Source organism: Xenopus tropicalis, chromosome 8 (assembly GCF_000004195.4).
Source record: "Xenopus tropicalis strain Nigerian chromosome 8, UCB_Xtro_10.0, whole genome shotgun sequence".
Lineage (NCBI taxonomy): Eukaryota > Metazoa > Chordata > Amphibia > Anura > Pipidae > Xenopus > Xenopus tropicalis.
In genome coordinates this window covers 21,661,251-21,682,279 of record NC_030684.2, presented here as the reverse complement: position 1 = coordinate 21,682,279, position 21,029 = coordinate 21,661,251, and the positions used below count along the sequence as shown (strand labels likewise).

Here is a 21,029-nt window from a genome sequence, read left to right as displayed (position 1 = left end):
GAAAGGCGAGGTGTGGGGGCGAGGCGAGGGCTGCGCGACGTTTAGCGTGCGACGTAGCCAATCAAAGAGCGATATCTTCCACCATATAAGCCAATCCGATACTCGGTCAAGGCCGTAAAGTGTTTATTAACTGCCGTTCTAAGTTTGAGTATATTGGAATCATGGAGAGCTGAGTGGATGTGTGGCATATTGTGACGCGTTCCTTATGCTTTCTAGTGTTGCAGCCTTAGCTGGATGGAGGGTGGTATTTGGGCTAAATAAATACCTTCTTGGGATTATGGCCACTGATATCCACAGCCTTCTACTTGTCACCCATACTAAGAACCGAGTCTTCCACCAAAGCTAAGATACATAGGAGGTTATATCTCTTACCCGCTGTTCTGGGGGCTCCTTGGCTGCATAATCTAATGTTATGGGTTCCCAGGGGATAGGGGATGCAATTCCTGTGTAATGAGATGGTAAAAAGCTAGTAAATGGTACACATACACCCGCCATCAAATATGTGCATTGCAGGCGCCACTCATAAACCACATCTTCTGACACTCTGCTAGTGGGCTGCACCTAGGTCCTGTAACCCATAGCAACAAACCAGATCTGTATTTACCAGGAGCCTGGTAAATACTACCTGCTGACTGGTTGCTATGGCTTACCCGAACCAGAGCAAATGGAATAACCCTATTATTTTCTGTTGCACCAGGTGCAAAGTTTCCACGCTTGAAAGCAAACACCAAACAGGCCTAATAAAAAGACATAAAAGAATATTCTGATTCAAATGGGAGCTCAAATGTTTATTATCTTATAGGAGAAATAAATAAATGCTGGTTGAATTTACAATGCAGGGGTTAATATAACTGAGTGCAAATTATGGAGAGCATAACCATGGCAACGCCATAGTTTCCTGTTCCCCCAGGTGTCCCTTGTGGCGGTGTGAGCTGGGTACAGTACTGTGCAGTCACCAAGCTTAATCCACAAGTCACCTGGGTGCATAGTAAATATGGCGGTGCTGTACCCTGCAACAAGAGAGGCGAATGAATAGAGAGAAGGAAAAATGGTCCTGGTATTTATTAACATAACCCAATACAGCCAAATGGAGACTGTACTGATACCTAGTAGTGTGTCCTAAGGGAAGGGTCACTGACCTACTGAAAAGTAAATCCTCTATAAGCAATGTCAAAAGACTCAATTCTCTGGCTAAAGGCATATAGTATTTTCACTTTGTCAGTATGAGAAAGGGTTACTGCAACTTAAATTGTTATGGTATTGTGTATGAATGTACAACTACTTTCCCCCAGCCTCTATAAAATGTTCCTGATGTATAGGTACCAGCATAGGGATTCCCCTGCTCCAAGCAAAATTCAGCAGGAACAGCCCCCTAAATTTGCTCATATTCTGTACAGAGAGTTACCATAAAACTATGGCAGCATAGGGATTCCCCTGTACTAAGCACAATTCAGCAGGAACAGCAATGGGTCGGTATCACTTTAAGCAATCACAATTAATACTGTAAGGTAAACAAACAAAGGCATGGAAACACCATCTTTTACACCTCTGAATTTGTCACATTCTCTGTTTAATTAAGAATTTCTTTCGAAGTGCTGCAAGTTTGTTTTAAATATAAGTTTCGTAGGAAGGGCTGGAACATTCTGCTAATACACAACTCTATGATCCAACAGTAAACTAGTACGACATGATGTTACTCCTGCTTGGTGACAACAGTAATGTTCCCTACACATTGCTGGAAAGCCCTTCAGTATTCTTTCCCAGGGCCATTAAAGGGGTGGTTCACCTTTAAGTTAATTTTTGTATGTTATAGAATGTCCTATTTATAACAACTTTGCATTTGGTTTTCATTATTTATTTTTCATAGTTTTAATTATTTGCCTTCTCCTAATGATTCTTTCAAGCTTATAGAAGCTGATCACTGACCCCAGTAGCCAAAAAGCTTTTGCTCTGTGACACTACAATTTTATTTTTATTCTTAATTTTCTTACTTATCTTCCTATTAAGTCTATCTTCTATTCATATTCCAGTCTTGCATTTAAACCACTGATAGTTTGTAAGCTCTACGTGGCAGGGACCTCCATCCTCTTGTGTCTTTGACTCTTAATTTATTGCAACTGTATCTTGTATTTATTTGTATTTATTGTTATACTTTGTATTTATCTATTATCTTATTAACCCCCTGTTTGTATTAATGTATTCTACTGTACAGCGCTGTGTACATAAGTAGCGTTTTATAAATAAAAATATACATACATACATAGTTGCTGAAATTCCAAACTGGAGAGCTGCTGCACAGAACGCTAAATAACTCCAAACCAGAAAAAAATAAAAAATGAAGACCAATTGCAAATTGTCTCAGAATATCAATGTCTACATTTAAAGTTAAACAACTGCTTTAAATATTGAACCCTAAAAGGTTCTAAAAAATTCAGTGCATTATCCATGAAAAAAAATATTTAAAAAATTAGCCTTTTAACAATTATAGACTGCTATAAACACATATAAAAGCATCACAGTATTTGATTGGCTTATGCCAGGGATGCCAAAATCTAAATTGTGAACTCCATCTTCCAGCATTCCCCAAGCAGAGATCTGGGAGATGTAGTTCATCGTAGCAGGTTGTACACGGATTGTTACACAGATGTATAGAATATTTTTGTTGTTGTTTTTTTTACATACACAAACTTCCAACGTACAGTTACACATCCACCTTAGCTTATCTTTTTCTCCCTAATATTTGACATTAATTGATTAGTACTTCCTGAGTAAAACCAGCTATGAAAGGGTTAATTTGCTTTCTCTGCCCGGGTCAATGACCTAGTGCAACTATGATTTGGCTATGTGTGTCGTTGGTTGGCTCTCATAAGGCGCTACAGTCTCTACTCCTAAATACCCCAGCAGTATGTCTCTCCTCCTGCGAGAAGGTGAAGGTTATTGTCTGCCAAATCGATTTAAAGGACTCAGCAGCTTATATCTGTCCAAGCATGGCCACCCTAAGTTGATGCAGCCAGGCCCCCCCCCCCCCTTTTCTTATCCTCCTTATTGCTCACCCCCTTGGCCACCAGTGCATTAGCATGCTTGCATCATGTGCAGCACAGTGGGCATGGAAGAAGGATGCAGTCCCATAGGAAAGATGCATGATGGGTAAACACAGGTCCAGGCCTCCCCATTCCTTAAGGCACCCCTGGGGTTGCAGGGTCTGCTGCATACAAGTTACACCACTAAGGGGTGTCTGTGCAAAGCTTGCTTTTAAAGCCTAATGAGTCCATGGCTTAAAGTATTTTACAGCCTTGCCTACCCAGTATCTGAATAATCCACCATCAGATAATAATCTGGACCGATAGAAAGGCGAAAAGGCCGCAGGCTCAAAAGCCAAGTCGGAAGCCTATGTCTGCTCCTGTGCATCCAGCTTTAAATCTACCTTAATAACATGAAACGGACGTCTGCTGTACTTAGTGCAATTCCTAACTTAAGTCCACCCATGACACAGTATTGTTTCACATTATAGGTGCATTGCTAGACAGGAGAGTGTTAAATTACATTTTTGTGGCAGTCAAGAGGCTGCAAAAAAAAAAAAATAAATCTGAATTTAAAACACTTAAAAATGCAGTGCTGTTTGTTTTTCCTCCTTCAGCGACACTATTAATTTTTTTTTTTTTAAACAATTGATAAAAATTCAACTGAGGAAAGATTCTTCCAGTGGAATGGAATGACCAGTGGCAACCGTTGAGGGTCCCAGAGTTTGTTGCAAGGATAGAAAGCACCATAGTAGGACATGGGTTGTTGTAGTTCAACATCCGCTGAAGGTGTACCACATTCTATATTAGTAGTTACAGTGTAATTATGTCAATTGTGCTGCCGCCAAGGACAAGGGGTAGATCTGCACTAAAACAGACCTAGAAGTGCAGGCAGTCTCTTGGCCTAGAAACGGGATAAATGATGTGACTGGTCACGTGGTGTTATCAGGGGGGGGGAAAATAGAATTCTATTGTTACAGGTCCAGTTCTGCCTGTCCGGTTTCAACAGGTACAGCCCCATTCATTTCCTGTACAGTCTCTACTCCTAAATACCCCAACAGTATGTCGCTCCTCCTGCGAGAAAGGTGAAGGATATCATCTGCCAGCGACTGGATTGTGGTGTAGCTCACTTTATCCAGGTCAAACATGTCCGTCAAGTACTGCACAATCTGGTGCTGAAAAGAATGAGGAAAAAAAACACAAGTGCAAAAATATTTACCATTTACAAGAGGTATTGACAAACCCAAACGTGCCTGGCCACAACCCAACATCACACTCAACCTGCACTTGTAAACCCACCATTGCAAGTGGGTGATACAAAGTCATTGTGTCCATTGAGGGGCTCTGTGTTATAGTGACCAGCAGGCCCAGACTGGGATGCAAAATAGGCCCAAGTACACAGAGGCCCAAACAGCCCCCACCAGCCCAATATATAGTGACTGTCTATGGCATCTTACAGCAGCCCCTCTGGCATTTGTCAGAACCCACAGATTATCAGTCTGAGCCTGGTGACCAATGGAGAAGGCCTTTGATCTGCTACAGGGGCGGCAAATTTGCCAGCCCAAACCTCACTAACCCGTGGGTCTCAGGCAGGCCCTCTTTATGGTCAAGCAAAGAGAGAAATTCCCAAACTACATGATAGTACCATTTCCTCCAGGCAGTCCCAATACAAGTATGGTTACCTGCACCTAATAAGGCGGACCCTCGTTTGCGTGTTCTGCGTAAAAATGAAATTAGACTATAAGCTGCAATCTATGTAAAATACTGTGTCTGCACTATACTCCTAATAACTACAAAACTTTGATCATCCCAGAAGTGAAAAACCCAATTAAAGATTTATTGAACTGACTTTATATATAAAACAAGTTACCTTAAAGAAATTACAAATTTCTGCCAAATGCTCTTTGGGCCCAAGGAATCCAAATGCCAAAACAGGGCTGACATGTTCCGATACGGAGTAAAAATGTGATATGAATCCATCAGGAACCTGTTTAAAAAATGGTAAAGATTAAGATAAAAATAATCCATTGTGTTGAGCCCTTAACATTATTGAGCTAAAAGCTCTAAAACTACATTAAAAAAAATATAAACGGGTGGTTTAAGTATTTACCATTAAAAGCCTCCTTTTTGCTTTTAAGACGGACCAGCAAGCAGTAGCCAGTGCCTAGAAACAAATATAACATTTATAAGAAAACAAGTGAAAACTGACATAGCCAACATAAAGTAAAACCACAACACTACAGGTATGGGCTCAGTTATCATAACCTGTAATAATAAAACAGTACCTTGTTCTTGATCCCAACTAAGATATAATTACCCATTATTGGGGTCCTATTGGGTTTATTTCATGTTTAAATGATTACCTTTTCTCTGTAATAAAAAAACAGTACCTGTACTTGATCCCAACTAAGGTATAATTACCCCTTATGGAGGGCAAACCAATCCTATTGGTTTTATTTCATGTTTAAACCATTCCCTTTTCTCTGTAATAATAAAACAGTACCTGTACTTGATCCAAACTAAGATATAATTACACCTTATTGGGGGCAAAACAATCCTATTGGGTTTAATTAGTATTTATTTTTTAATAGAATTTAGGTATGAAGATCCAAATTACGGAAAAATCTAGGTCCCATTCTGTATAACAGGTCCCATACCTGCCCCTGAAGGCAATTAAAAAAAAAAAAAGTCTCTGCAAAGTGGTTGCTTTAGATGCTGTGCAGTGCTTGAGTATATGCCTAGTAGGCAGAGCCACTCATAGTAAATAGGGGCAGCTGTCCTGGGCCCTCAACTTGAAGAGGACAGTGGGGGCTCACATTGATTAAAGAAAAGTCTGCACACTGACTGCTTCATCAATATGGGAGCTCGCCATTGGATAGCTTGCACAGTCCCCTCAACCTTCTAGGACAGCCCCTGCCAGCAAGGTCCAATTTTGCAAAAGCATAACCACGTGCAATACAAAAACAAAATCTTCAGGAAAGGAAAGAGGATAAGAGCAGTCGTTGTGACAATGCTTACAGTCTCTTTGAAGCTGTCTGAAAGCCACCGATTGCGCAGAACGGCAATAACAGACGAGGGTGGGCTTTCAAGGTCCTCAAAGGCATCCATCAGAATGAAATCCAGTGCAATGTCAAAGAAATTCATGCAGACTACCTGAAAACAGCAAAATGAGCATATAATACTTTTTTATAACATATAAATTTTAAAAATAAAATTCCGGGTTAATTTGTCAGCAATAATTTTATAGCTGTGACATTAAAATGCTTCAGTGCAGCCCTATGGGTGCAGATGCGCCTCCATGTATATGGATAATCCTCTTATAAGGTGCACTAGCAGGAAAGTTTCTGGGATCAAACAAATCTTTTGGAGAGATTCTTTAACAGGTCACTTAACATAATATAAACTGTTGGTTAAGTTTTAATTCTAGGGGTATAGTTTTCCTTTAAAAGAAGGGAACAATGGGTGCGCAGTCCATATTTCTCCATTTGCATTTTCTAGGCAGGCAGAGAGAAACAGATCTGCTCCTCGACACTTCTGTGTCCTGCAATTACAGGCACAATGTCAGTGTAGCTGCACTCAGGCCTCAGGATAAGTTAGCCTTTATGCTTTTTTTCACTGTTGTTTAATCTCCTATTAGGGAGAAGACACGTGGGGCGATTAGTCGCAACGACTTCTATTCTACCCTATGGCAGAAAAGTCGTTGCGATTAGTCACCGCGACAGACTTAATTTAAAGTTGCAGCGACTAATCGCCCCACGTGTCTTCACTCTTAAAAGTGAAACCATGCAACGAGAGCCAGTAAAGAAGTGAAGTGCACCTTTTTCTTACCCCACGTCCTTTTAATTCCTTTTGCGTTGTAGTCCATGTGTCCTCCTTCAGCGCATATCGCAGCATTTCCTCATAGTTTTCGAGAAAGCCTTTAGGATTCTGTGCGAGAGGCAAACAGGTAATTTAGCAAATATTTATGAAAATCTATGTGAATGGCAACCTATACAGTAAAGCCACAAGTCACACTGCAAGCAATGGCGATGAATCGCTCATTGAGCAACCAATAACTATAAGCCTGCAAACTAACTAATGCCACTGCAAGAGCCTGACCAACTCAACCTACTTGCCCTTGGCATAACCAACCCTGACATTTGATTTAGGAATGCTCTAAATCCAGGATTTGGTTTGGGGTTCAGACACACCCCAGAAATGTTTTGTCAAGATATAAATTCTTCAAACTTACAACTGACCTAAAAAAAAAAAAGTGCCATCTTGTTACTTCTCAGTGAACCATGGCATTGCACCACTGGTTTGGGACAGCCACAAGGGATGATAGGAAATGATGGTGGTGTGAAAAATGTACCCCAGAGGGGCTGCTTTAAGTTGCCACAGACAGTTACTATTTATTGGGCTGGTGGGGGGCTGTTTGGGTCTCTGTGTACTTGAAATGCCAGGGCCTATTTTCCTTGCCCTTTAAAGCGATGACAAGAAACAACGACACTATTATTTACAGATGATATAGTTTTACTAAATTTGCAGACATCTAAAAAATTATTGTTCCAAGAAATTGGTAGTGAATTTGTTATTTGCCTGAATCAAAAAACTGCATTTAGTGCGTATTCTGTATCCGCTGAAAGCCCAACGCCATCTTTTACCTTCTCCGCTTTCTGCATCAGCCCAGACACCATCTGTTTGCCAACTTCACCAAAAAACAGCCGGTTCCTTTCATCAAGAAGCAATACCTACAGATGTGGGAAAAAGACAAATAATTAAACAAAATTGTTTTTGGCAGTTCTCCAAAGCAGATTTTAAATACAGTTAAATACAGCAGTAAATTTACCTCGAATGCCTGCCGAACACAGTGCAGTTTTGCCAGGAAATCTTGATCATTATAGCAACCCAATAACTCTGTTCTAAACCATGAAAAACATAGATGATTAAAAGGAATATTTTCTCCAGATTTATACAGATAGCTAGAATCTCAGCCATAAAGCAGGACAGGACTGCTGCTTAAAATGGGGGGGGGGGGGGGTCAGATAGGATCTGTGCCACTGTGACAGAATGCTCTGTTATATAGATAGTTAGCATTTATACCACTAAGCAAGAACAAGAAAACAAAAATAGTAATTTAAAAACTAGTGCAGAACATATGCCACAGTAAATGCATTTCTGTATGTGGGCAAATTGCAGCCTTTGCCCAGTCCTTTTTATTTTTTCATGATATATATGCAGGTTTCCAAGTCTATATCAGGAGCCATTCACTATAGCCTTCATATCAGGTTGCTAGCCCACCAGGAAAAGACATTTTTTTGAGGCATGAAGAGAATCATTTAAGCCAGGGACATCTAAACTACTACCAGCAACTGAAAGCAGTTAAAAGAAATACTATATAATAGTTTACTTTGTGGTTACAACAGAAGCAAGGATTCTATCATAGTTCAGGTGGTTGTTACTCATTTGTAGTGTATTTGGGTGACATCACTGAAAACACAAAGTTTACCCAGGTCTGGTAAACCATAGAAACCAATCAGATGTTTGCATTCCAACAGCTGACCAGTAAGGGTGAAGACACACATCGCTACTAGTATCGGCTACTTGTCACGCTACTAAGTGCCAGAAAATCCCGCCATAGACAATACCGAGAATTACCTCTGCGTAAACACACAGAGACAATTACCAGTAAATGATAAGCATTGTCTATTTTAGTAGCCACGTCAAGTAGCTGCTACTAGTAGCTCTGTGTGTCTTCACGCTAAATCATACATCCTGATTAGATTAAAAATATATTGATAAAGAAATATGCAGACATATAAAGCTTTGAAGACTAATGCTTGTTCAAATGGTTTAGCTTACGGAAAGGGTGAAGCCCCACGTGGCATATTGTCACCCTGTGTATAAGCACCCTACTTAATACTTCCTTCCGGGTGCAGGCACAATAAGTATTTTTAAGCATATGGGCAGATTGTCAGCCTGTGCTTATACACATACTCTCTGGTTTCAACAGTTTAGCAGCAGCAGTGCTGGGGCAGTAGTATTGGCATCCAAGGCCAGTGGTATTATAACACCATTGTGCGGCATTACACGCCGGGCCCCTCCATGCACAAAAAAGAAAAAAAAATTCAGCCTCTATATGGACCCGCACTCCACATGCTTGTGCCCCCAGCTCCCAGGCTGCTGATGCCAGGGTAGGTAAGTAAATGTCTGGGAAGGGGGGGGGGGGGGGGGTTTCTAAAACTATAGAGGAAGCTGACTCCACAGTCTGTGCCCCCACTCGCCCCCCAATTACATTCACAAATAACCTAAAAACAGCTAAAAACTTGTAGTAAATTCATATGGGAAAGTTTCTTAGAATTGCATTTTCATTTTGCAAAAAATATATATATTTTTTTTTGTTTAAAAATGATCACTTGGTTGAAAGATTACCTGAGGGTCCTACAGGCTACTTCTCCAGTGTGTACTAGCATTAGTGCTTCCTCATAAGCTGCTGCTGGCTTGGGTGGCCGAAAGGGAACCTCGTTTAACTGCAAAGTGTCAAAGAGCTGAGGAAAGCATATAAGGATAATCTTATTAGAGGAACACTTTACACTGGAATAAAGAGAGGATTCTTACACCTAAAACCACAGGGCTGCGTGAAATAGAAGTTTCATGCCAGTGATTCTAGATATACCCTTACGATGATGAGACATGCAGCAGGATCTATTATGATTTTACAGCACTGCTGCCTAGAGTCAGAAAAAACCAACCCATTTGAAATTTTAATGTGACAGAAAACCCAGGGGTATTTTATTGTTATCATAAAAATGTGAGGGTTCTGGGGCAGAGTTTGTCCGCTACACCGCCCCCTTGGGCTTTTCATAAAATACCAGTAGCACTGTACCTCTGCTGCCGAGAAAAAGGAGTCTTCAGAGGTTGTACTGCCTTCCTCGTATGTCAGCAGGGCCCTTCTACTCTCTGCAAGGGGGAACATCAGAGATCCTTCTGCCAAAGAAACAGAAGAGCAAATGTACCTTTAACCTGCCATATACCATAAAATCAGGGACCTAACTGTTGGTGCTGTAGATTTTATGTTACCGACCTTCTTTTTTTATTTATGTCACGGGTGCCCAAGAGTTAAACGCCCACTAAACGCCAAATGAATGTGTTATTGTTCACCCTTTTTATTAAATCTCCCATGATTTTATGTAGGTATTACTGACCCAAATGTATCTTTGTCACAATGCCACCATCTTTCATACTAGGAGGACACAAGCTACTTTATAATGTCCTATAGCTATAGTGTTATAATGTGTGACATTTACAAACATGGCTAACCTAATAGGGCTGTAACGAAGTACATAGCCGCTGAATAGGTATAGGTATTCCAGGTCCCATCTACTAATCTAGAAGTAAATCAGAGGCAGAACCCACCTAAATACACATAATACCCCATTATTTCAAGCCCCACCCACTCACCCATCATTATACTAAATATGTCACATGGTACTACTGATTGAAGGCAAAACAACACAGATAAAACATTTTTGTTGATGCATGTTTTTTTTCCCACAGAAATCAGACACTTACCCAGATCCATCAGCAAACTATCAGGTGGAATACTGGTCCCAAATTCTTCCTGCAAATTGTAGGCACGATGAAGGAGAGCTTCCAGCCTTCCTGCAAACTGCCTGCTCTGCGAGTCCTGTACCCAGAAACAGTCCAATTCCATGACTTCATGATAGAAAAGCAGTTTTACATAGAATATATCCAGTGATGTCTCCCTGGAAGATAAAATGCGTGGCGTATACTCACCTCACTTAGGCCCTCGCTGTAACTCTTGTTCAGTGGCTCATTAACTTGCGACAATGGTGTATTGGATCTGCTTCTCTGCCCAAGGTTCAGTGCTTGCTCCCACTTATGCAAAGCCTCCTCGAAGAGCTCCATGCCTATCCAGCACAATAAATGCAATCAATAACCAGCAATTAAAGAGTTTTAAGCCAACCATACATGGTCCAGTTTTAGCTATATTCAGTCCCTCTCAACCGAGCAGCTTATTGGGTTGTGTATGGGGCCAAACCAATAATCTCTGACTGAGAACCAGCCAGATATCCATCAGGAGTGGACCTATTTATGTAGTCTTCATAAGCTCCTATTATAGTCTAAACCAGGGGTGGGCAAACTTTTTGGCTCACGGGCCACATTTACTTACCCCCAGGCCAGACCGGGCCAGGGCGGGCAGGGCCAGGCCAGCGTTACGCCCCCTTAGTCTGTTTAATTCCGGCCCGCCAATGACACCAAGTCTCGCGTGATGAGACTTGGCGTCGGCGGCGGGCCGGATTAAAAAGGCCAAGGGGCCGGATGTGGCCCGCGGGCCGTAGTTTGCCCACCCCTGGAACACTGACCAGAATGTCACATCCTCACCAATCAGGTGCTTTTTTTTTTTTTTTGTCTATGCCCAGCTTTACTCTAAATAATTTTTTTGCCTAATAAAGGAAAACATCTTTCCAAGCAACTTTCCAATGTAAATTTAATGAAAATGTTTAGTGCTTTAAAAAGTTATGTGTAAATGTAATTGTTATTGCAAAGGTCAGTCTCCTCCAGCGAGTCAGGTCTGTCATGCTTCTGCCTTGTGTTACATTGTTTCAAATGCCAGAGCCCCCAGGGCAGGGAATAGAAAAGGACAAATAATTGCAATATTATATATATATATATATATATATATATATAAATAATATTAATTAATAGCAATTATATATAAAAGTCAAAAGATAAACTAACTCTGACCAAAGCAAATGTAACATAATAAAATCATGGGAGTGGATGTACCTTGAATATAAAGGTTTTCAGCATTAGAATCTTCCTCTTCTAACGTTTCATCCATTTCTGGGGACTCCCAAGGTCCTGCGGAGGCAACATTTACACTTGAAGAATTTACTGCCACTACCTGCCAGACAAGGAGGAAAAACAGAAACAGATTTAGCACTTTATATGGTATCAAATGGATTTGTAGTGCATGTAACTATGGCTGCCGTAACTCACTAAATAAGGCAGAGGGAGAGGCAGTAACTTATGGTCCAAACAGGAGTCCTGCAATCAAGGGCAAGATCATACACTCATTTCAAATATTAGCCCATGTATGGCCAGCTTTAAAGTTCACATTGGTCACTCAAAAAATCTCAGAAAACAGATATTCAAAAGGGGGAGGAAGGAGTTGTACTAGAAATGCAGATGTTTTTGTAGCAATAAATATTGATTGGTCCAAAGCAATGCAGAAAGGGAAAGCCAAGGTCTAGAATAGGCGATTGCAGCGAATACACTTACCTTTATTCCCCCCAAATGTTGCACGAGCCAAATGACATGTTGACATCAGTCCTAAATTTTCTGCTATTTAATGGTTTTATAACACTGATCCTCCCACTGGCAGTTGTCTATATATAAAGATTGGCAAGATGCCCTAAAACGGCTATTGGCTCTGCAATATATACTCCTTATCTCATGACATAGCAGGCAATCAGTCCACTACATGGAGACAAGGCCATATTTATTACACAGGTGTAAGAGGGCCCATGGGGGCTGGATATAAAGGCAATTGTCCAACAGCAGGGTATTCTATTTCCATACAGACAGCCACAGACCAGAGACCCCTATGGGCTCTCTGACACCTAAAAGGGGGGTGCCCCTTGCTTCCAATCCCTTCTCTATCTGCATAGGTTGTGTATGCACCAATCCAAAAAGGGAAGAGGTCTGCCAGCAATGCCTAGGACAGCACTGGCTGCTAATACAGCCCAAAATGGAGAAAACTAAACAGCACTAATTTACACTTTAAAAGTTTGTAGTCATCTTAAAATAAGGCAATATGATTTATAGACAATAGACTTACCTGGTGTTTTCTCTTTCTTTCAATTTATTTCTTATGTTATTAACCCCTTTTCCTACCCAACTAAAATCTATCTATCAATAAAGGCAAACCATACCTAAACCTCTAACCTACTCCTATATATCCTTCCTTATTAAACAGTGTATAAATCAAAGACAGCAACAATACATGTTCTTGATTTTAACTATGTAAATTGCCATTACTGATCATGCACAATAAAAAGAAGTTTAAAAAAAAAGTTTGTAGTAACAGTATTAGGAGGACAAAATGTTTGCAACCTTCAACAATTCTGGGAAAGACTTAAAGGACAATGAGCAGTGTGAAGACTACAGTGACATCACTGAAATCTCTCTGTCCTTCCTGTAGGCTGCCAGCGGCAGCCTTCCTATTCTCTGAGCATGTGTGTAACTTGATCCTGTCTCCTGTTCTGAGCTACATATGCCCACCAGCCAATCAGAAGCGGATCTGGCAGAGGGGAGGGGGGGGGGAGGGAATGAAACACATGTGCAGTATGAAGCAAGGAGGGAAAGGAAGGGAGAATACCTTTTTAGAGATGGCTGCCTGTTCTAGAAAATGTGAAGTAAGTGTGACTGAGTAAATATTTGATTAGGTGAGCCAAAAGTGTGGCGTTTTTACTAAACAATAGGAGGACTATTGGGCAGTATGCTTTTTAAATTTTAACTTGCATTCTCCTTTAAAGGCATTCTGGGCAATATCAGGAGACATATTTAATCCCATGGAATTTTGGAAGCGTATAATGCCTGGACAAGTTGTCCTGCTATTTCAAAGAAGTAGATAAAAGTCCATGTGTGACTTGGTGTGACTTGTGGTGCTCGCTGCCAACTTCTAGCAAATATTTGCACAAGTCACATGGTGTTAGCTTAGCTACTGTGCAAAACTTTGCCCTACCGAAGTCAAGCTGTGGGAGGAGCTGGAATGCTTGCTGGGTTCCAGGGAAGAGATGCCACTTAGCGTATCATTGCTCTTACTGCTGGGGCTCTGCACTCTGCTACGGGAGTATCCTGGAGATAAAGGGGAAGAAAAAAAAAAGGGATCAAAGTAGAATATAATGGAAGATGAAGAAGGATAGCTCTTATAGAGCTGCGACAATCATATCCACAGCCTAACCCAAACATGGGGTCAAGTACTGGTCCCAAGAACTCGCAACCTGCAGGGATATTTATATAAGCTTCATTCAAATGCAGCGGGTTGTATCATCCAGTCAGGCAAGGGTAGGCATTGGTTATTCATAGTTTCACAGTCTAAAGCATTTGATTAACAATACAAGAATAGCACAAAGAAATACAACATAGATAATATAATTGCCGCACTGCATAGCCAACAAACAGCTTTCACATGTGATCCTTAGACATGTTCTGAGTAGCTCTACCCAAGCTGAACATGAAATACAGGTATGGGCACGGTTATCCGGACACCCGTTATCCAGAATGCTCTGAATAAAGGAAGGGTCAACTCCCACAGACTCCATTTTAATCAAATAATTGAACATTTTTTAATTGATTCTCTTTTCTCTGTAATAATAAAACAGTACCTGTACTGAATCCAAACTAAGATATAATTACCCTTTATTGGGGGCAGAACAGTCCTATTGGGTTTATTAAATGGTTAAATTATTCCCTTTTCTCTGTAATAATAAAACAGTACCTGTACTTGATCCCAACTAAGATATAATGAATCCTTATTGAAGGCAAAACAATCTTATTGGGTTTAATTCATGTTTTAATGATTTTTTTAGTAGACAAAGTACAGAGATCCAAAGTACTGAAAGATCCTTTACCCGGAAAACCCCAGGTCCGAGCATTCTGTATAAAGTGCCCAATTGTATTTAACGCTATTTGTACCTATTTGCGTCACTAGGTATCACTCAAAGGGGTTGTTCACCTTTATATTAACTTTTAGTATGAGTATTTAGTATAGAGTGCTATTTTGAGACAATTTGCAATTGGTCTTCTTTTTGTATTATGTGCAATTTTGGAATTATTTAGCTTTTAGTTCAGCATCTCTCCAGTTTGGAATTTAGGGAGCTATTTGGTTGTTAGGGTCCAATTTAACCTAGCAACCAGGTAGTGGTTTAAAAGATATACTGGAATATGAATAGTGGAGGGCCTTAATAGAAAGATAAGTGATTAAATGTAACAATAACATTAAAATTGTGGCCCTGCAGAGCAATCGTTTTTTAGCTGCTGGGGTCAGTGACTCCCATTTGAAAGCTGGAAAGAGTCAGAAGGCAGCAGCTAATAATTTAAAACCTGTAACAAATAAAAAATGAAGACCAATTGAAAAGTTGCTAAGAATAAGTCATTCTATACTAAAAGTTAAACTAGTTGAACAACCCCAAGTATCTATAAAAATAAAACACACATATATGAGGGACACCTAGTCTTCTTAACCAAAGCAAAACTAGCCTAGATATGAGAAACACGAATGTAAAATTATTGCTGTCTTTTATTATGATATAATAGAACCACAGGAGGTAAAACATGCCTAGGTATGAGGAACATCTCATAAAATATTTGTTACAGGCTCCCATCATTCTATGTCAATGTGTAACTGAATCAGTAAAGGCAAAATAGGAGATTTTTAAAGACAGTGTTGAATCAATAAAATGCATCCTACAAATCAGATGTAGTTGTGTGGGATAAAAGGTAATGGAACGGATACAAAAAACGGATGTGTAAACTACATGAGAGTATTGCCATCTGATCCGCCTGTCGGAAGGGAGCGCTGCATCTTCATCTGACGAGATAAAATCTCTGCTTCTTCCATACAAATCGCACTATCCTGTGTTGCATTATTCTTTGTGTGACCCATTTCCCAAGTATCCCCTGCAACACCATTCAGAATTGGGTCAAAAAAGATGGTGCAACACCCTAAAGAAAGTGAGCGGTCAGTTTTGTAAAATGGAAATTCAGCTCTGCTCCAGAAAAACCACTACTTTTCAAATGTCCCATCTCTGATCGGGGTACACACACTATTGAATGTGTCAGTTATATCTCCACCTCTGTTTTACATTTGCAGCAAGTAGCAAGACCTGAGCCCTTTCTCCCAAGGCTATACAGAGTTCCTATACAGAAAATACTAGGGATGCACCAAATCTTTTTTGGATTCTCCCTTCGTAAGGGATTCGGCCAAATACCGAACCGAATCCTAATTAGCAAAAGCTAATTGGGGCTTGGAATCTCAAAACATTTTCAGCTTTCGTGGTAACATGTTAAAAAGTCACATGATTTTAAGGATTCGAATTTGGTCCGGCCAGAAACGTGGATTCGGCTGAATCCAAATCCTGCCAAAAAAGGCAGAATCTTGGTCAAATACCAAACTGAATCCTAGATTAGGAGCATTCCTAGAAAATACTGCCCTGATTGGTAGGTGCCCAACACATGGGCATCATCTAGTATTTTAACTTTTTTGTGTTCTTTAAGACATTCTATTCTAAACATTTAATAGATGTATGTGGGCAGCAGAAAGAGTTCAGGAAGAGTTAGCACTGAATGAGCCTTCCAAATATTATTTAGGGATATAAAATCTGAGCTGTAATTAGCATTGTTGTATGCCCATTAAACTGGTCCCAGATGTCTCTTTCTTGAAAATAATCCTTTGCCTAAATGGTTTACATGATCAACACCTCCCCCACTGATTAGATAATCCTGGTGCTGGATTTTGTTCCCAAATCTCTACAGATTTCTGTGCTATAGGACACGGTCATATGATTTGTCAGTAATCTATATTTGCCCAGGCAGCAAACACAGCAATGTCTCTCACCTTTTTTAGCTGAGGAAGAACGCCTAACAGGCAAAACAGAGCTAGGCACCCCGCCGAGCTTTAGGCCTCCTTTGTCTGCTGTAATCTGCTTCTTCTTGTGCTTGCGCCGTTTTAGCTGGTGTGCAGCCAGGGCTAGGGCAACTGTGCCAAGAGCCGTGGCAAAAAGGACCTTTCGAAGACCAGGAGACAGTCTGAGTTGCGAGAATGTGGACTGCAAACACAAGCAACATATAGAATCATTGTAATAACCAGCTATGGATTGTGGCAAGCAAGATAAGGGTACTTCAAGGTCAAAGGACCTAATGCTATCCCACCCCAAGCATTTAGAAAGCAAAAGCCTGAAATTATTATAATTTTAAGTGTCTGTAAACTGGGTGACATAAATGTACACAGACGAATACAAAACCGTACATAATCAGGGACATGTGGCTTGTGTGTCCAAAATGATGTGCCAAATAGCGTAGTGCTAGGGGACACCCATGTCCTGCCTCTCCTATATGTAGTTCTGCCTTTGGGAACTGCTTGCAAATTCACCTGATTTTTTGCAGTTGGTAACTTTACTTGCATGTTAGCCCCTATGTTGGTGTTTTGTGCCAAAATTAGAATTATTATTATCGATAGTGTTCCCAAATGTCCAGCTTTCAAATCCAGATCTTGCCTTGTTATTCGCATGAGGGATACGAGTGCCATTTATCATTTCGCTTTCTGTACATCAGCAAACACAATGCTTTATCAAATCCAGGAATTGAATGCGTGCCAAAAAAATGCAGACTTACCTGTCCAAAGGTCGTGTACAAAAACACTGGTATCTCTGCTACCGTCATGGCAAGGGCCTGAATGATTGACATCCCCTCTGCTCTCTGAAATGCCATAGCTATTGATTATACATATATATATATTGAAAAAAAAAATCCAAGGAAGCCAACTTAAAAAAAAAAATTCTTTTTATTTCAGAGTAGTAGTGTTATCCTTTTGGTCTCGCCAAGGTAAAGAACATGGCACTGTTACGTGTCCCATCTTCCACCTGGAAACAAAACAAAAAAAAAAAACATTTCTGATTATATATTGCATGCATGAAATAAATGTGTGCGGTGTGTGTGTGTGTGTGTGTATATATATATATATATATATATATACACACACACACACAGTGACTTGCAAAAGTATTCGGCCCCCTTGAACTTTTCCACATTTTGTCACATTACAGCCACAAACATGAATCAATTTTATTGGAATTCCACGTGAAAGACCAATACAAAGTGGTGTACACGTGAGAAGTGGAATGAAAATCATACATGATTCCAAACATTTTTTACAAATAAATAACTGCAAAGTGGGGTGTGCGTAATTATTCTTTGGTCTGAGTGCAGACCCTTTGAGATCCTGAGACCCTTTGGTCTGAGTGCAGTCAGTTGCCCATAGACATTGCCTGATGAGTGCTAATGACTAAATAGAGTGCACCTGTGTGTAATCTAATGTCAGTACAAATACAGCTGCTCTGTGACGGCCTCAGAGGTTGTCTAAGAGAATTTTGGGAGCAACAACACCATGAAGTCCAAAGAACACACCAGACGGGTCAGGGATAAAGTTATTGAGAAATTTAAAAAAAGGCTTAGGCTACAAAAAGATTTCCAAAGCCTTGAACATCCCACAGAGCACTGTTCAAGCGATCATTCAGAAATGGAAGGAGTATGGCACAACTGTAAACCTACCAAGACAAGGTTGTCCACCTAAATTCACAGGCCGAACAAGGAGAGCGCTGATCAGAAATGCAGCCAAGAGGCCCATGGTGACTCTGGACGAGCTGCAGAGATCTACAGCTCAGGTGGGGGAATCTGTCCATAGGACAACTATTAGTCGTGCACTGCACAAAGTTGGCCTTTATGGAAGAGTGGGCAAGAAGAAAGCCATTGTTAACAGAAAACCATAAGAAGTCCAGTTTGCAGTTTGCCACAAGCCCTGTGGAGGACACAGCAAACATGTGGAAGAAGGTGCTCTGGTCAGATGAGACCAAAATGAAACTTTTGGGCCAAAATGCAAAACGCTATGTGTGGCGGAAAACTAACACTGCACATCACTCTGAACACACCATCCCCACTGTCAAATATGGTGGTGGCAGCATCATGCTCTGGGGGTGCTTCTCTTCAGCAGGGACAGGGAAGCTGGTCAGAGTTGATGGGAAGATGGATGGAGCCAAATACAGGGCAATCTTGGAAGAAAACCTCTTGGAGTCTGCAAAAGACTTGAGACTGGGGCGGAGGTTCACCTTCCAGCAGGACAACGACCCTAAACATAAAGCCAGGGCAACAATGGAATGGTTTAAAACAAAACATATCCATGTGTTACAATGGCCCAGTCAAAGATCTGAAAACTGCTGTTCACAAACGCTGTCCATCTAATCTGACTGAGCTGGAGCTGTTTTGCAAAGAAGAATGGGCAAGGATTTCAGTCTCTAGATGTGCAAGGCTGGTAGAGACATACCCTAAAAAACTGGCAGCTGTAATTGCAGCAAAAGGTGGTTCTACAAAGTATTGACTCAGGGGGCTGAATAATTACGCACACCCCACTTTGCAGTTATTTATTTATAAAAAATGTTTGGAATCATGTATGATTTTCGTTCCACTTCTCACGTGTACACCACTTTGTATTGGTCTTTCACGTGGAATTCCAATAAAATTGATTCATGTTTGTGGCTGTAATGTGACAAAATGTGGAAAAGTTCAAGGGGCCGAATACTTTTGCAAGCCACTGTATATATATATATATATATTCATATAAATGCAGCCACATGCTTTGACCTCTGCAGTTTCCAGGAGATGAGGTGCAGTGACAGTTAGTATGTTGCCTTGTAGTGCTGGGGGTTTGATTTTAGCCAGGGCAATAGCTGCAAGAAATTGTATGATCTCTCTTCAGGCCTGGACTGGCAATCTGGAGAATATGGCAAATGCCAGAGGGGCTGCTGTAAGATGCCATAGACAGTTGCTATTTATTGGGCCTGTGGGGGTCAGGGCCTATTTTGAGTCCCAATCCAGACCTGTCTCTGTGTGTTTCCTCAGGGCACTCTGCTTTCCTCCCACACCCCAAAAATATACTGGGTGGTTAAATGGCCCCTGATAAAACTGAGCCTAATATAAGGACTTTATCACTAGGGTATTTTTAAGACATGAGCGGCAGCACAAGGGTTATGGCACACAAGAGAGGATGAAGGAATTCTCCGGCCGCTGTTGAGAGGCTTCAGGGAGAAATCTACTCATCACCACTGGTCACAGGGGGGTGACATAATAAGTAATGACAGGCTCAGCTGATGAGTTTGGCACAAAAATGGCATCATGGTGTGGCAGTCGCCTGACTGGTGTGTCCCACTGATACACAATAACCAATTCCTCCCCACTAGTGGCCCTACACATATCTGCCTGCGGGGCAAAGTAAAGTTAAGACACATCACTGCTTGTGTTTGGTTACTATGGGCAACTGCACTGAGCTTCCTGTCAATCCGGGGCCCATTGGGAGAACTAACTAGTGATCAAGTGGCTGGAGCCCATAGAGGCTCAGCTGCCAGTCACTAGGTTCCAGAACACTGCAGCTCTGTGAGTTCGCACAGGCGAAACCCAGACATATGTATCGAAACGGTGATGTATATTCTAACGCAGCAAGATCAGCGCGGTACCAGTGCCCGGCCCTAAGCATAAACAGTTCCAGAGCTGTTATTCAGGGACCGGCAGTCACTCACCCTCTCACTCCTCAGAAGGACAAGCTTCTCCTCCGCTCTCTAGCGTCTCCGCGCAGCTGCCAGTTCCTAGTTGCAAATGGTCGCGAGTGACATCACAAAACGTGAGTACGTGGTGACGTCTCCACACTTAACATTCAGCGCTTTTTTCAAACGGCTGTAGATAGAGTGTAGGTGAGTGCGGGCTCAATGGTTTACTCGGAAGCCGCGGAGAGAGCGGCTCGATACAGGCAGTGTTTCCATTGGGGGGGTTTGTGTACTTTTTTGTTTTGACGGCAGATTGGGTTAGTTCTATGGGGGGTGGTGGGATGAGCTGCGCTAGGTTTGTCTGTGGGGGGTATTTGACTCTAGGGCAGTGTGTGTGGAAACTAAAGCTATCTATCGAATGTGAGTGGGCTGTGGCAGCAGGAAAGGTCTCTGGTTATGGATGGGGGGGGGTTGTAGGTGTGTAAGTAAGGCATTAGACAGACATGGGTGCCCATTTTGAATTCACCCGAATGTGTACTTTCCAAAAATATATGGGTTTGGGGGGGATCAACGTATTGTAGGGGATCAAGAGAACTCTTTCCCCTGTTTCTGAGTCTGTGACATTATCCCGCCTGGCTACAGACTGGGGAGGAACCCGATTGGCTGGGTGCCCCAGTGCAGGGCCGCCCTT

The 21,029-nt window shown here is 41.4% G+C and overlaps 1 protein-coding gene across 1 annotated transcript; it reads right to left on the bottom strand.

Annotated features, from left to right (window-relative positions):
- Window positions 1-761: 761 nt before the first annotated feature.
- Window positions 762-20,482, bottom strand: miga2 (mitoguardin 2). Its single transcript, XM_018096629.2, has 16 exons — window positions 20,375-20,482; window positions 17,421-17,668; window positions 16,645-16,855; window positions 13,771-13,883; window positions 11,811-11,928; window positions 10,797-10,930; window positions 10,572-10,686; window positions 9,886-9,986; window positions 9,432-9,547; window positions 7,849-7,921; window positions 7,664-7,750; window positions 6,849-6,947; window positions 6,039-6,173; window positions 5,131-5,184; window positions 4,891-5,007; window positions 762-4,195 (listed from the first exon to the last, which is right to left on the bottom strand). The coding sequence occupies exons 2-16, from the start codon at window positions 17,514-17,516 to the stop codon at window positions 3,995-3,997; spliced, it is 1,770 nt and encodes a 589-aa protein (XP_017952118.1). The 5' UTR covers window positions 17,517-17,668; window positions 20,375-20,482; the 3' UTR covers window positions 762-3,994.
- Between the last annotated feature and the right edge of the window lie 547 nt (window positions 20,483-21,029).